The sequence below is a fragment of the Dipodomys spectabilis genome, unplaced genomic scaffold (assembly GCF_019054845.1).
Source record: "Dipodomys spectabilis isolate Male_0828 unplaced genomic scaffold, ASM1905484v1 ptg000297l, whole genome shotgun sequence".
Classification (NCBI taxonomy): domain Eukaryota; kingdom Metazoa; phylum Chordata; class Mammalia; order Rodentia; family Heteromyidae; genus Dipodomys; species Dipodomys spectabilis.
The window spans coordinates 1,981,806-1,999,272 of record NW_024870974.1 but is presented as its reverse complement, the minus strand read 5'-3'; the positions used below and the strand labels follow the sequence as shown (position 1 = coordinate 1,999,272).

The following is a 17,467-nucleotide window of genomic DNA, read 5'->3' as shown; positions in this document are numbered from 1 at the left end:
GGGGGGGGGGGGGTGTATATGTGTGTGTGGTGTGTGTGTGTGTGTGTGTGTGTGTATGTGTGTGTGTGTGTGTGTGTGTGTGCACGCGCCCTAAGGCTTGAACTCAAGGCCTAGGCACTGTCACTGAGTTTTTTTTCTGCTTAAGGCTAGTTAGCACTCTACCACTTGATCCACAGCTCCACTTCTGGCTTTCGGTGGTTAACTGGAGATTAAGAGTCTTACCAGCTTTCCCTGACCAGGCTGGCTTCCAGCCATGATCCTCATACCTCAGCCTCCTGAATAGCTAAGAGTACAGGCATGAGCCACTGTCACCAGGCAGGGCTTTGTAATAATGGTTGATCAACGCTTATTTAAGTATTAACTAGATGCTAATGAGTCATGCCTGTATCCTACTCAGGAGGCTGAGATCTGAGAATCTTGGTTCAAAGCCAACCTAGGCAGATTGATCCATGAGACTCTTATCTGTAAGCAGCAAAAAGCCATAAGTGGAGGTGTGGCTCAAGTGGCAAAGCACCAGCCTTGAACAAAAAAGCCAATGGGCTGGGAAGGTGGCTCAGTGGGAGAGTGCTTGCCTTGCATGCATGAGGCCCTGGGTTCAATTCCTCAGCACCACATAAGCAGAAAAAGCCAGAAGTGGTGCTATGGCTCAAGTGATAGAGCGCTAGCCTTGAGCCAAAGAGCTGAGGGTCAACACTCAGGCCCAGAGTTCAGGCCTCACAACTGACCAAAAAAAAAAAAAGGCCCTGAGCACAAGTACTAGTGCACACTTTTGTGTATGCATTCTCTCTCTCTCTCTCTCTCTCTCTCTCACACTCTCTCTCTCTCTCTCTCTCTCTCTCTCACACACACACACACACACACACACACACACACACACACACACACACTGTTGTATTTATTTTAAATACCCAATACACTGCTTGAGGCCATGTGGAATAGAAGCAGGAATCAAGGTGATCTCCTCAGGAAATAGTAAATCAGATACAGGACAGCATCTGAGCTGTCCAAAGTGATCTGCCTTCTCACTAAGTCATGGGTCACATGTCCACCATACAGCCTTCAAAACACGATATAAATCGATTTGCGCTGAGCAAGTCCACCTAACCCACTGTTTTAACATTAGACGTCTCTGCAGAAAAAGATGGATACTGTGCACCCTTGTGAATTCACATGCTTTCATTATCTTACACATGTTTTGTGCAGCAACAATCTTTCCATCAAACACATACAGGTGGATCTTGAGCTAAACCTTGTCCATAGAGCAACAACAGTAATCACAAGGTGGAAAGAAGAGACTTTGCTGCTTCTACTGTGGTAGTGACCACCACAATGGAAACAGAAAATTCTCCAGCTCAGAAAGAACATGCCTCCAACTGAGGAGAAAGCCAGATTCTGATGGTTCTCCATTTCTCTCCCCAAACTGGCCCACATTGATCCCCAGCATCCTTATTCATGGAGTATGTTTCCAAGAACAGTTCTCATTTGGGCATCTTTTTTCATCCTCTAGATTGCTTGAAAGCATCTGGAGACATTTTTGGTTGTAGAAACTTAGGAGTTCCACTAGCTCCTAGTAGGTCAACACCAAGGATGTGGTTACACATCAAACAGGGAGGAATGAACCAGAGTCTGACACCACCGTTTCTTACAAACCCACTTGAGTGGGTCTCTGATCTTTACAGCCTCAAGAGAGTCTAGCCAACACCCAAAGTTTTCACTAGCAAACACAGCTGCAGCATCTGAACCAATGTTTGTGAGAGCCAGCAAGGGTCCTTAAAAATAATGGCCAGGAAAAGTTTACCTGCAGAGGGGTTAAAAAATATCTAACAGTTGACCTAACGACTGACAGTGGTCATTTATCATCAGGAAAACCGCCTAATTGGTGTGTCACCAGCATTTTGCAAAGTATCATAATCCTCAGCAGAGAACTTCCTAAATTACTCAGAAACAGGCCAAGGTAGGATGGATCAAATACCAATTTCTCTAAAAACAGAAGCTGCAAAAAAAGTAAACCAACCTGGAATTACGAATTCAAATACATATCATAATTTAGTGTTAAATCCATCAACACTGGACACAACTGACTACAGGATACATTTTTTTATGACTTTTAATTATTTTGGAATCTAATCTGTGTGGCTCAGTCCTTCAAAAGACCTTAACAGCCCATTTCTATCTCTAAATAAGGCAGGTTTAGTCACAATAAACATTAGATTTCTGGGGGGGTTGGTGCCAGTCTTGGAGCTTGAATTCAGGTCCTGGACACTGTCCCTGAGATTCTATGCTCAAGGCTAGCACTCCACCACTTGAGCCACAGCACCACTTGCAGTGCTTTTTGTTGTCATTGTTGGGGTTTTTTGAGGGGGAGTGGTTGGTGATAAACTGGAGAAAAGAATCTCACTGACTTCCATGCCCAGGCTGGCTTCAAACTACAATCCTCCCATTGCAGCCTCTTAAATAGCTAGGCACCAACCACCAGCACCCAGCAATAAAAAAAAAAATGTATTTTTAAAGATTCCCAAATACCTATCATGTAAAGAATTATGACACATAATACTTAAGATACTCACATTAAAAACTAGCACTTAGAATTAACACTCTCCTCTTTCTCTGCCAACAGGAGAATTACCAGAACATATGCCGTTTCTGAATAAAGGTAAACATTTCCCTAACAGAACTGCTAATCACCATACATTTTCCACGGATTTACCCTCAGCCTTCTTTCTCCCTTCCTTCCTTCCTGTTATTTACCTTCAGCCATTCTCCTGCCAAAATCTGAGTGGTCCCAGCCAAAAGGTACAGACACTGAGACAGGTGGGTGCAGGAAGCATGACCACACAGGGTGGCTGAGGGCTGAGCTATTCCAGGTACTACAAGCTGAACTTTAGGTATACAGGTGGCCAGAGAGGGGGAGAGAGCTCAAAAAAGTAGAAGCCAGTGTGGACTTTAAGACAAAGTGGTCTGAAGCTGCAGCACACAAGTGACTAGGATGGACATTAGATGGAATATTCAAGGAATCACCAAACTCAAACATAAGACAATGTATATCAAAGTCAGGACGACCAAAGTTGTAGCACAAAATCCAAGAGGCAGCCAATGTGACCTGTGGGATTTTTTTTTAATGGCTTTTCCATAAGTAAGACATCCCTCGGGCCTTCCTCCTTCTCCTTGCAGAATAAACCTTCACTCCTTTGCAGCCTTTGCTAGCAGAAGACACAAGATATTTTTGTTAAGATTATGAAACAAATACCACCGATGAGCCAAAAACTTAAATATAGTAACAGAGCTGGGACAGCACTGTGTTCACTCAGTGAGAAATATCAACAAGAATGTGCGATTTCTTTATGCAACAACAGTTGATTGCTTTTTTCAAATCACAAAGTCTCCTATGATTAAAGCGTGTCTTTAACCCCTTTATATCTTACTATTCTAGTTATTTTTGTGTTAAGACATTTACGATGACCGCTCTCCGGAATCTTGAAGTTCCCAGAAGTATGGGGGGGAGGGGAAGGTGTGTCTGGCATCAATTCCCAAAGCACAAGGGTGAAACCAGCGATTGGGGGAGGGGGAGAGGACAGAAGGGGGAGGTGTATGAAGGGGAGGGGAGGGGGAATGTAGTCAAGAATTCATTGTATACACTACGAAATTAAGAAAAGGAAAGGGTGGGTAGAGGGCAGGATAGGTGAGAACATTGAAAAGGGGGACCCAGATCAAGGTGCACCGTATTGGTAAACTGCTTTGTTACATGGTAACTCCTTTGTCCAACTACTTAAAGATAGTTTTTGTAAGAACTCAGCAGCTCTTCCCTTCATAGTAGTAGGCCGAGTTACTGGTACCTACACACTGGGAGTAGAGTCTTCCAAGTCATTTGTCAGGTTTTGTTGTGGGTTGTTTTTTGTGCCGGTACTGGAGCTTGAACTCAGAGCCTGGGCTCTGTCCCTTGACTTTTTCACTCCAGACTGGCATTCTACCACTGGGGAAATAGCTCCACTTGTGGCATTTGGGTGGTTAATTGGAAATGGGTGTCATGGACATTCCTGCCCAGGGTTGGCTTCAAAGCATGATCCTCAGATCTCATGAGTAGCTAGGATTACAGGGATGAGCCATAGGCGACTGCTTCCAAAGAGCTTTGTTCATCAAACAAATGGTATTATAATTTTAAGATTCACAGACATTAGTGCTACTTTATGAGCCTAGGATACAAAGTCCAAAAGAACTGTTCTTTAAATAACTAATCAAAGAAAAAAATTAAACACTTGTCTTATAAATAACAGAACAATCATAAGATAGGAACATAGAGACAAAAATAACGATTATTATTGGTAAACAGAAAAATATGGAAAAAATTGCTTACCTAAGAGTTGATTCCTGTATAGCTTAAGAAGATAGGGAAAATAAGCAGGGAGCTGGTGGCTCAAGCCAGTAATCCTAGCAACTCAGGAGGCTGAAATCTAAGGATCCTGGTTCAAAGCCAGCTTAGGCAGGAAAATCTGTGAGACCTCATCTCCAATTAACCACCAAAAAGGTGGAAGTGGAGCTATGGCTCAAGTGGTAGAGTGCTAGCCTTGAGCAAAAAAGCTCAGAGGCAGTGCCCAGGCCCCGAGTTCAAGTGCCAGGACCAGACACACACACACACACACACACACACACACACACACACTCACACGCGCGCGCGCGCGCACGCACGCGCGCGCACACACACACACACACACACACACGGAAAGTTTCTGTTATAATGGAAAACCATGCTCTTTACATCATGCACTCTCTACATTACTCCATTCCATATTCTTTCTGCTACTATGTAACAGGATAAGTAGTAGAGAACAGCAAAGGAAAACAAACACTTAATGACTGACAATGTCTTGTCTATAGACACATAGTTTCTTTCTAAGCCCAGCTAACTTTCCTCTCACTTGAAGTCCAGTTTGCTTCCATGTACCTATTCAGTTTCAATTATCTGTGAACTTAAGAAGTTTCAGTCTTTAGATTCTCCTTTGAACTGCTTATGGCATCTGAGTAGTTACTTCTTCAGTAATTAAAGCAATACATGCTCACTTTGCCTCTGTACACTTCCATGCAAACAAGACTGGTCCTGATTACCCTTTTATGAAAAAAATCCATTAACAATAGAAACAACAGGTCACTTTATGGAATGAGGGAGCAACACTGCTATGGGTCATGAACGTTCCTCTCTTCTGATACTAGATTGAATGCTAAGTGCAGGCATCACCCTGGGAAGAAGGGGCCCTGCGACCCAACTCTCAAATGGGCAAGTTCCATGCCAAGAGAAAGACAGATAAAGCATCATCAACAGAATGGGAGCAAACCAGAGTTTAGGTCCCTGCTAGAGAAGGGCAAAGGAGAATGCAGCAGAGTGGCCTGACTAGAATAAGGGTAGTTTGGGAGTATGCATCTTCTAGTTTGTTCTTCCATAGATGGATGGCCACAGGTGGTATGGCCAACTGCGGAGCCCACTGGAGCAGTATGTATGTGCTCCATGAAAGCCTGGTGGAGTAGCATTTCTACATCGATCGGTAAGTTTTCTGTGTGTACTCTTGGTTTTCAACAATTCTTACTACTCTCATCACAAGACTATAAATGTGAATGCACTGTGAAGATTTGAAATGCTGGCTGCATATGATTACAATTAAACAAATGTTGGAGACTCATAATAAATTGGAAATGATGAGAAAGTGACACACGATGTATGCAGGGGTTCTCTGTGGCTGATTATGAAATTCCTCTGTCTGGGATTTCTGCTTTAAGACTGACGATGGAAACAAAGGTTTTTCTGCTTTCAAAAAGGCATAAAAGAATAAAATGCCCCAGACGTCTCAATCCAAAGATACCTTTTGCTATAAAAACTAATTAACCATTTTTCTATTCATAAAATGGCAACATAAATTTTATCGCCACACCGCACTCCCTTTATTCGTAACCTCATTTCCAGATTAAGCTCAATATTCAGGAAAATATCTCAGAAGTAGCTGAAATTTAGGGCAGTAAGTAATGTTGCACAGAAGGAAACTATATACAAGAACATAAAAAGCCACAGTTTCTTTACTGATGTAATTTCACAGTGTTAGAGTTTTTCTTTTATTAAAAATTTCCAGATGCAAAACATCACTAGTAGGTCCAAGCACACTGGTCAGGATTCCTGCTTTAAGTCTGGGGCAACTACCAGCCAGCCTGCAAGGTTAGGAGATAAATTGAGAGATATACTATGGTTGGCTAAATATTTTTAGAGCTTATAATACAGCTCTGTTTGGCTCATAGAATCTATTCAGCCATTCTTACTTGGTCAACTTTCCCATTTCATGGTTGGCTGATAATTCACTTCTTTCAGAAAAGCAAAGCAACTAGTTTACCAAAAAAAAGAGGAAGAAGGAAGGAGGAGGAAGAAGAGGAAGAGGAAGGAAGACAGAAGAAGGAAGGGGGAAGATGGGAGGGGGAAAAGAAGAAAGAAGAAAAGAAGTCATGAAGCTAGGTACTGGTGGCTCACACCTATAATCCCAGCTACTCAGGAGATGAGATCTGAGGATCACAGTTCAAAGCAGGCTGGGGCAGGAAAAGTCCATGAGACTCTTACCTCCAACCACCAGGAGGCTCAAAGTGGAGCTGTGGCTCAACTGGTAGAGTGCAGGCCTTGAGAAAAAGAAAGCTCAGCATTCAAGCCCTGAGTTCAAGCCCCAGAACTGGCTTCCTTGAAGTCCACAGAAACTATATACTGAAGAAAAAAAAAAATCACTCACCCAAAGCTCAATTAACTTGTAGAGTTGCTGGGTCATTCTATTGCCTGTCCTACCAACTATAAAAGGTGCTTTACTCAGCCAAAGAACTGTCCACAACTCCCTGTTCCAACAGCTGATGACAGTGGACATTCGTTTCAATGGGAACAAGATAGTCTTTCAATTTTCCTTCTGTTGTACTCGTTACCATGTAGCCAAATTTACACTGTCTCTGCGAAATGCATTGTATTTCTCATTTGATATTGGATATATAGTATTAGCAATTTCTAGAGATCTTGCCAGTCACTGAAATGCAGATACATAATTTCTAGAGTCTCCCCATGACATCCATTTCAGTTTCAACACAGAGCCATCATCATTTTACCAACCATCAACTTCCTCACAACATCGAGTCTCTATAAATACACAGTCACCAATCTACACATGCGGAGTCAACCAACTACAGAGTGAACATATTTAAGGGAAAACATTGCATCTGTACTGAAACACATTCAGACTGTTTTCTTGTCATTACTCCCAATAATATGGCATAACAACTATTTACATGGTATTTCAATTATATTACTTATTGTAAGCAATCTAGAGACGACAAAATACATGAAAGATGGTTGTAGTTTATATGCAAATATTATGCTGTTTTATATAAAAGAACTTCATTAGCCACATGAATTGTAGAACCAACCCACTTCAGATACCAAGGGATATTGTAATTTGGGGGAAAGTTATGTTGCAGATAGCGTTTTTCAAACTAAGTATTAATTGCTCAACAAAAACTCGAGTGCCATGAATAAATATATATAAAATACAATGGCAGCTGTAACTTGTTGAGAAGACTCCATGTGAGTATGTGTGAAGAATAAAAGGTCAAAGGAGCTGGGTGCCAGTGGCTCATGACTGTAATCCTCGTGACTCAGGAGGGTGAGTTCTGAGAATCGAGGTTCAAAGACATCCTGGGCCAGAAAGTCTCTTATCTCCAATTAACCACTCAAAAGCAAGGAACAGAGCTGTGGCTCAAGTGGTAGAGCACTAGCCTTGAATGAAAAGGCTAAGGGACAGTTCTTAGGACCTGAATCCAAGCCTGGTACTGGCACCCCAGAAAAAAGCACAAAAAAAAAAGATTTAAAATGCACACAGAAACATGTCAAAAACTGTGGTGACTTAAAGGCTTTAAAAAAATCTAATTTGACTTTAAACCAAAAGGATGAGGTACGATGTTGATTTTTGTAATGAGTAATATCATGATGCAGCTGCCCAGTGCCAACAGATTAGGGGATATGCTCTCCACTTAAGAAAGAGAGGGGGAAGGAGGGAAAAGTGGTAAGGAAAGAGGGAGGGGAGGGGAATAGAAAGAAACAAAGAAGAAAAGATTATCTAGACATATTCTGACTCCCAATTTTACCAGAACATACAAGCTAGAGCTGGCTACCATTCATTTACTCAATTAGACAAAGTATGAACATTGTATTTTCAAATGTGCTGAACACATTTGAAATACGAGAATAAAAACTTCATGTCCGTAATGAAGACCAGAACTCCTAAAATCTAAATTATAGTTTTAAATATTTGGGGTGCCAAATAAAGCCTATAAGCATGCCCTTTTAACAGAAACACTCATCTAGTGATTAAACTAAGGAACACAATAGGATGGGAAATGAATACATCTCAACTGTCATTGACAAAGACATATCACCTTCAACTGAAGATGAAGTACAGTCTCTGGATGCAATGACGTCAGAAGTAATATAGTAATTTCAGATTATACTGGATTCTTAGAAATTCCTAATTTTGAGGGAAAGGAGTTCCACAGTAAGTCTAAGGACTGTTTTAATTCCACTTATTCTAGCTGTTGGAATACTAGCCCAAAGTTCACAGCTGTGGCTCTATCTACTAAATACAAATGCAACATTTACTAGGTTTCAAGTATCTTAAAGCTGATGGAATACTATAGATCCTCAAATATGGAAGCAAATGGCTTCCTCCATTCATTGTTTTCCCCCAACCACCAAGGGAGGTCAGGGATCACCAAGAGAGGCCAGCAATTCAATTGGGAAAAAACTGGTGGAGCCGAGAAATCCTACTTAGCTCAGTTCCTCCCCCTTGTGGTCACCAGAGGGAGCTGCCTGTCACCTTGTGGTGGCATTTCCTCAAGGAATCCCATTACCTAATGGCACAGAACAGCCATTTGAAGGAATATATGATGTCCATGAAGAGCCCTCGATTTTAATTTGTAAGGGATTCCTATGTCAGCATCTTCCCTGTCCATGTCGTTCTCAAACTCTTTTTATAATTCCAAGATGTGCAGAGCAAATCCCAAATAAAAGCAGTTAACTGTCCATATGTAAGCATCAGGTATGCACACCAGTGTTGACGTAAATTGGGGTAGGGGAGGATGGTGAAATTCCACGGCACTTAAACCACTGTACCACTCTCCACCCACCTTGGCAAGCCAGGGCAGGGAGCGATGCTTCAATGTATAGCCAGGCACATCCTGGGTTTCAACCTGCTGCACAGACTCAGCCGTACATCGACTTCACATTCTTAACGCCCATCAAACCACCCCAGAATGTTCCTAACGTGTTAGGAGGGCACCCAAACACTTTTCCATGTTAGGTCTCAGATGATTTCCATTCCAGGTAAGAGACTGGTGTTATTTTGAGTAAGTGTCTAGCGCGGCTCTCCTGTAGCAGGAAAGGACCCTGCCTGGGCTGCCAAGCAGTCCTGATTCTGGCACGTTTCCCACCAGCACTCCATCTACCCCTTCCTGAGAGGCCATTCCCAGACCTAAGCCCCACATGTGGACACTGCTTTGGGTCATGTCACCGAGTTGATTTTGCGCCCTTGCAAAGCCATCAGAAGCCTTGAGAGACTGCTTGCTCCCACATATTGTCCCGAAGAGCTGAAATGAGTTCAAACTCCATGTAGAATTGGTATCCTTCTTTTACATAATTACCAACAGAACTACTACAGTAAGAAAGGAGACATGAAGCCAGGCATCATGGCACACTTCTGTTTCCCAGATACTTGGCAACAGAAAACAGGAGGATCACAGTCGTGAGTCCACCTGAACAAAAAGAAAGGAAAAACAAAAAGGAAGGGGAGAAGGAGGAGGAGGGGAGGGAGGGTGAAATGGAGGGGGAGAGGAAAGGGAGAGCGCAGTGTAGAGGAAGCGGGAAGGAAGAAGAGAGGACTAGCCAGACCAAAACATGATCCAAAAGATAAAAGCCAAAAAAGGACTGGAGGATTGCCTTCAATGAAGCAAGCAATAGGTCTCAAGTTCAAACCCAAGTATCACAGAAAAAGAGGAAATGTGAAGAATGAGCTTTTTTTATTGGTCATGGGGCATGAATTCTAGGCCTAGGCGCTGTCCCTCAGCTCTTCAGCTCAAGGCTAGTGCGCTACCAGTTGAACCATAGCACCACTTCTGCCTTATGTGGTGCTGAGGAATCGAACCCAGGGCCTCATGCAAGCAAGGCAAGCACTCTACCACTGAGCCAGCCCAAGAATGAACTTCTTAATCCAAAAACAAGGCAGACAGACGACAAAAAAAAAAAAGAAACAAGAACACTGCTTCAAAGGGCAGTCTGTCCTTGGTCTACTGTCCCCAGAAGAGTCACTGAAAAGTGTCACATCCAGCCTGCTGGAGATCGCAGGCCTGAGAGTCACTGGACATTCTTGGAGGCATCCTCTCATGGGTGTCACAGAAGCAGAGGAATGGCTGACATTTTCATTTAGATAACAGTCGCAGCATTTCAAGGCACTTTCTTAAGGCAAACTGTTTCTATTCTCTGTATCATTGAAAATGTGATGGGAGATGGAGTTTTATATGATAAAGTCAACTCGATTAGCAAAGTAACATAAAGGCTCTGCAACCAGGGGAAAGGGTACTTAATCTCAAAGCAATAGTTAACATTTATTTCCATCCTCAAACTGAGGTATCCTCCATCTATCACAGGGGATGTACTGCTCCTACTTGGGAATGAGGTGTACTTGCACCTGCCTGTGTTTACTTGCCTTGTATATAGTCATTTCATACATGTAGAGAATACAGAAAGACCCCGGAAAATATCTAACTTTGTGTGTATGCTGGTACTGGGGTTTGAACTCAGCCTGGGCACTGTCCCCTAGCCTTTTCACTCAAGACTAGCACTCTATCACTTGAGCCACAGCTCCATTTCTGCTTTTTGGTGGTCACTGAAGGTCGGGGCCTTGTGGACTTTCCTGCCTAGGCTGGCTTTGAACCTCAACCTTCAGATCTCAGTTTCCTAAGTAAGCATGAGCCACCAGCACCTGGCTTCTAGTCTAACTTTTTATCTCTAGCTGTTCAACACCCTACACAGGAAGTCTCCTCTTCCTCAACTTAAATCTCACTATTACCAAAGAGAATAGACTATCATCATATAGGCAATCATCATATAGAAAGGGTTGTCCTTTCTACCTTAAGATTAATGTTTGCTTTAGTCAGGGTGTCAGCAAATCAGGTACCAGCGTACCTTTATCTACCTACCCATCAACTCTTCGCAAGTCAAAAGGCTAATGAAGCATTGTCAATCCGCTTTTTATCCATTCCTACGGATTTTACTTTTCAGAAGCCATATTTTCTTCTACCATGAATTTCTCAGACACATAGTTTTCTTTCCCCTACACCCAAACAATTTAAACAGCCTCCTGTACTAGAAAAATGTCACCGATTTAGGTTCTACACTCCAAATTATACTCTTCTCTTGATTTTGCCTATCCCACATGAAAAGTCATTTTCAAATAAATGTTTGGTGTCATCTCTGCCTAGTTTGTGAGCAAATTCCCAAAATCTAGCATAGTTATTTCATATTCATTCTAGGTAGAGAATTGACTAAAGCCCTAAATTGTTATCGTCTAGCTCTTACTTTCAGAGATGTGACTAGTTTGTAAAAGCCAGATGTCGGAATGATTTGCGCAAGATTGTGTAACATGTTAATGACAAAGCCAGGGCTACTTTCTCAATTTCCCATTCCCATTCTCCATTGATGAGGTCATAGAGGTTCTTATACCTAATAGGCCAGGGAGTTAACACTACTGATGAATGTGAGCTACCTATCACTTGATTGGTGGCTTCATTCCCATTGTTCTTCCCTTCCATAAATATGCCTGCTTTATGCATACTTCATGGAAGATCCAAAGAACACAACCCGAAGTAGAATTCTATAGCCATAGTAAAGAGCCAAGTTACTCTCTTAGGGATGGTCAGGTTTGACAGAAATCAAGCCACAAAGACCAGCTGTTATTTCCGTGTCTCTACCATTGCTAAATCAAATCTGCTAAACACAGCTTTGATGTGTGTAAGGGCTTTCAAAATCATTTGGGGGCTCTTGAAATCCAGTTTTCTTTGGTTTTCTAGAGCATCTCAATCTCAAAAAAAAAAAAAAAAGGTAAACACACCTTTCTACAGAGGACAAAGATGGTACAATAATGACAGTCCAACTGTGTAAGTTACAAATCTTAGTGTGTAAGAATTACTTCAAGATCTGATTTTAAAAGGTCTAAGAGTCATATGGTGAAGATACTCCTTTTGGTTAACATCTGATAGCCAAGTCTTTCTACCTAGTATGCTTCAGCCTAAATGGTCCAATGTTTCCCTGTAATTTTGGCAAACATTCTGGAGATAAAACTAGGTATCATGAAAACCCTAAATTCCACTGCTACAGCACCAAGAGATACTGACTAGCAAGATTATCCTTATAAATGATCTACAGATGTTCAACTAAGCACCATGTTCTTTCGCCTTGGGTTCTGAGCAAGTTGGCAACATTTCTTTACCCACCTTACCATGTAGCTCTGTGGACCAGAAGAAAGAATCCAAAAAAAGAATAGTGAACTGTGGGCATAATTTAGTGGTAAGAGTTTGCCTAGCCTTTGTGAGAATCATACCGAAAAGAAAAAAAGAGAGAGAAAAAGAGTAGTATTATTTAAGCTAGAGCCACTAATATGCCAAACTATTTATATAAATTGTCACACAAGGAATTTCTAGTCCTTTTTTTTCAGGTGAGGAAATGAAAAGCAATGAAACTCATTAGTTTGACCACAGTCACACACTTATTTAGTACCAGATGTAGGATTCCAGATTCCAGTCTAGAATTATCCAGCCCATTCTGGATTCCTCATTAGGCTTTAGGCTTTGGAGTCCCTCTGCCCAGAGGATGAACCCTAAGATTGCTAGCACTTATAACTCTCCTAGTTATAAAAAAAATTATATCAGAAAGAGCTTCTCCTAGCATGAGAAAACATTCAATAAATAGTCCCCATAGAGGTTCCTTGCTCAGTAATTTTTAAAAACAGTTATCTATAAATGTTATGATTTCCTTGTAATCTACCTGGACAAATCCCAGTGAGACTTGAGTGCCATCAAAAGCTATTAGAGTGACTACAAACAGCACAGCTTCGCTTCTTTGCTACCAGCCCTCAGCTCTAAGACTCTGCCTGTCAGCAAGAGTGTCAACTTCAATGGATGGGCAAGTGTCCACAGGAACTGAGTTGAGGTCACACTCATCTCCCTCTGCCCTACAAACAGATGTCTGGGTGACAACTCTTAGTCACAGAGAGAGAATCGAGGTTCAAGCCCAATCAGGTGGGAAATGCATATCTTCTTTCTAATCCTTTTTGGCCAGCCAGTTCATTCCCTAAGACAATACTGCACCAGCTGGTTCTCTCCAGAATCTTTTGCTTTCAAGCCATGCCTGCATTTGGGTGATGTCTGGTTATTCAACAAGCAGAACTGAGTATCATTCCTATAACTGGGAATCTGTCAGCAAGATCCCTGTTTGGTTCTGTGTGTTGGAGGGCACACCTTCCAAGGGTTACCTCACAAGTAGCCAGGTTAAAAACTGATGTAATGTGGAGCTCTAGTGGTAGCAAGAAGGAAAGCAGCTGTGAGGGAGAGCCAACAACAAATAAAAGCCAAGGGAATTGCTTTTTATTATTCATTTACCACATTAACATGGAAAGAAAATAGTCTACAATAATCTTCCCAGAGAATATACGGCAAACTCTAAAGGATAATCGCTTCCTCCCACATGACCAGAGTTCAATGACTGGCCTACATGAAACATCATAAAAACAGTCAGATCTCCTCTGGAAATAGAACTCAGTGTGGCCACTTTTCAACATTTTACCAAGTCTGTTATGAATCCTCCAAAGTAACCCTAAGTCTCCACACACAGTGTACTGTATATTTTTTAAAAAAATGCTCTTCCCTCAGTGATTTGTAAAGTCCTATACATACTCAGTGTCCTGGGAATTTAAATCATTCCTGCAGGGCACAGGGAGGGTGTGAGTTCATTCTTGCCCTGGAAAAGTTCTTCCCTTGAATATCTGACTTCTGAGTCTTTCTCAACTACTAAGAATGAAGCATACAACATCAAACATCCACTCTTTGTCTTCTCATCAAAAACCTTCGCTGAAAAGAATATAGCTCCAACATAGCCAATGATGTGGTAGAATATAAATGTTAAAAAAAACTTTCATGCTGTATAACCTGGAGTTGGACATTTCTAAGCTATACCCAAACAAGTTATCATGAGAGGAAATATGAGAAAATATAGGCACTAAGCCTTTTTTTTTTTGGGGGGGGGGGGGCAGGGTCTTGCACGCAGTCCCTGAGCCTCTGTGTTCAAGGCTAGCTCTACCACTTGAACCACAGTGCCACTTCTGGGTTTTGCTGAGTAGTTTGTTGGAGATGAGAGTCTCATAGACTTTCCTGGCTAGGCTGGCTTTGAACTTTGAACCTCAGATCTCAGCCTCCTGAGTAGTCAGGATTCCAGGCATGAGCCACCAGTGCCCAGCGGGCACTGAGCTTTTCAGTCACCTACAGCTTAATCATAAGTGGGGTGCATTCTAAGGACTGTTATAGCTGTCTCACCATTGAGCGAATGTCATGCAGCTCACTTGCTCAAACTAAGCAATGATGACATCACTAGGTTATATAAACTTATAGGGCTATTGTCGTATTTGTGACCTGTCATGGGTTAAAACGTCATCATGAAGCACATGACTACATTGAAACAGAGTTCAATACTGAAGAAAAAGACTCATTCTCCATGCATAATGATGAAAGAAACTAGAATGTTCATAAACACATTTACCATGTTTATCTGAAGAACATCTCAAGATTCATGGGAGTTTTTATGGCTTATATATCTTTGAATCCACTAAATGCCTTCCCCTGGCCATATTCCAAGAGCTTTTAAATTGCTAAGTCTACAGACAACTACCAAGGTTCAGAGGTCTGTGAATGAGATTTCATGATTACAGGTGGGGGAGGGGCTCATTCACTAATGTCTCCTCTCCATCCTTCTAATACACTGTTACTGACCTTTCCTAAAACTACAGAGAAAAAAAATGATCAACATGGAAGAGTCTTTTGCTGGAAAGTCACTGAGAAGAAAATAGTTTGTCAACAGAGGTTCAAAATGAAGAACTCATTTCCTTTTAGTCTTCATTTTTAGCTACAGATTAGGTGAGAAAATGCAGGTCCATTACCTATATAACATCATGACCACCAACAACCCCGCACTAATGCAACATTAGACATCAAGGCCTGACAGCTGTGTAGACCTTTTTCACCACAGACATTGACCTTTCAATCTTGGATGCAAAGAACTTTGTATATCCACTTGCCTATATTTTCCATGGTGATTAGCTCATTTGCTTTCCCCCAATAGACATTGGTATGCTGCTTAAAATAATATTTGGAGCTTTACTTGCCATCTTTCTGATGGAGACATGTTGATTTTATTAAAACAAGTTGGGGCTGCATTCTTTCTCTGTTACTATTCCAGGTAGACCTGACAGACACTTTGTTTGCAAATGGTCTGCTCCAGGGGAAACCTTGTTAATAAGTTCCATTTTTTACCTGCTGGACAGTTGCACTCTGAAGGCGCTTCTCTTGCGATTCTTATTTTAGCCATATGTTCATAGGATTTCTGTAGGAGGGGAAAAAAGTATTAAGAGCTAGCAGGAGTAAACTAGATCCATGAGTTTTTAGAACTCTCTTCTGTGGCTAAGTTACTAATGACGTCTGATAGCCGGCATAAACAGCATTTACATAAATGCATGGATCTTAGGCAAAAGGTAACAGTACTCACGCCGTAACAAACAGCCAATATTGTAGACGCACTTTAATCACATTCAGGCTGTAACTACTGCATCTCGCTACTGGCAGGAAAACTCCTTACCCCCTCCCTACTGGAGTCTAAGCCATCTTTAAAGACATTCCTTTCAATTCTTCATTCATAAATATCTGGGTGCTACATCTCTGACCCGTCCCTCCCCCCCCCCAAAAGAAAAGTTTTTTCCCCCAATTTTTCAAACGTTTAATATGAAAAAGAAGGCCGTGTGAAATTAATTTTAAATCTATAGGCTTAGTTCACTTTTAAGCGTGCTTACCTTTCTCTATTGATAAGGCCTAACCTTGGTATATGAAGAACAGATGTGAGCGTTCCAATGAGTATTCTCCATGCAACGGAGAAGGCTGTCAGCCCAGACGCCACAGAACTAAACAGCCAAGGCAAAGAAAGCCCCTGCTGCCTTTCCAGCCTCGCTCCCTCCCCGCCCGCTGCAGCAGGCCGTGCAACCATTAAGGAAGAGACAGGGAAGATCATACACGCAGACTTGGAGGGTAAACCAAGGAAGGGAGGCGAACAAACATCCACGACAGCCAGACTTCACAGAGCTTCACACAGGCCAGACCAACGGGGTGTATCCGCTCAGGGTGGAGGCTGATCCTGCACACACACACACAGACTCACACCTGTGCAAGATCCGATCCACGTGCAACTCCCCCCCCCCCCCTCCCCGGCTTCCCCAACCCCTCACACCTGAGCCAGGAGCCGCTCCACGTTCTCCTGCACTATGGCCTTCAGCTGATCCGCCGTCTCGGGCAGCAGGGGAAAGGAAGGCGCCCCTTTCGCGGATTCCAGAGCGACGATCCTCGCCTGGAGATCGTTGGTCTTCACCCCGAGGTACAGACAGGAAACCAGGGCCACCCCGGAGAGCAGGGTGGCCAGGATGGCGCACGGGGGCCTGGCGCGGGCGCAACGCCCCCCGGAGGGGCTGTGCTCGTCCGAGCCGGCCTCGCGCCCCGCTCCCTTCCCCGCAGGCTTCTTCCCCAGCATGGTGGCGGAGGTGGGGGGTAGGATCGCCGGCCAACCTCCTGCCGAGAGCCACCGGATCGAGCGCGGACGGCGTCCTCCGGCAAAGTTCGGTGGGGTCCCGGCGGCTGCACAAGTAGTTGTGGGAGCGGGAGGCGGGCGGGCGCGGCGCGCGGCTCAGCGCGGGGACCCGCAGGCGAGGACCATCCCGCGTCCGCGCGCCGCTCCTCCTCGCTGGGAGGGAGATCGAACAGTCACGCAGTACCCTAAAACTCCCTGCGTCCGGGACCTAGCACACGCACCCGAGGACGGACGGCGTGGGGACCACCCCCGGCCCCGGGTCCCGGCAGGCGCGGACCGCCGCGGGGCCGCCGCTCGCCCGGCCCGCCGCGACCTGTTGCGCCTCCTCGGTCCGCCGTGTGTCTACCTAGACCGCGTCTCCTCCGCACGCCGATCAGCCGCCCACCTGGAGTCAGTCCCAGGCAAAACCAAGGGAAAAAAGGCTGCGAGAGCCCTCAGGAGCGCAGCCCAAGAAAGGTGACAAGAGGAGGAAGACCAGATCACCCCAGCAGCAGCCGGTGGCGACGCTCCAGCCGC

General features: G+C 43.6%; 1 protein-coding gene across 1 annotated transcript in view; it reads right to left on the bottom strand.

Annotated features, from left to right (window-relative positions):
• The window catches only part of Col25a1 (collagen type XXV alpha 1 chain), a 408,459-nt gene extending 391,565 nt beyond the window's left edge, over window positions 1–16,894 (bottom strand). The window contains exons 1-2 of the mRNA XM_042701800.1: window positions 16,598–16,894; window positions 15,634–15,703 (exon numbers count right to left, since the gene is read on the bottom strand). Coding sequence (XP_042557734.1) covers window positions 15,634–15,703; window positions 16,598–16,894 — 367 coding nt within the window. The remainder of the gene's footprint in view (window positions 1–15,633; window positions 15,704–16,597) is intronic.
• Window positions 16,895–17,467: the final 573 nt, after the last annotated feature.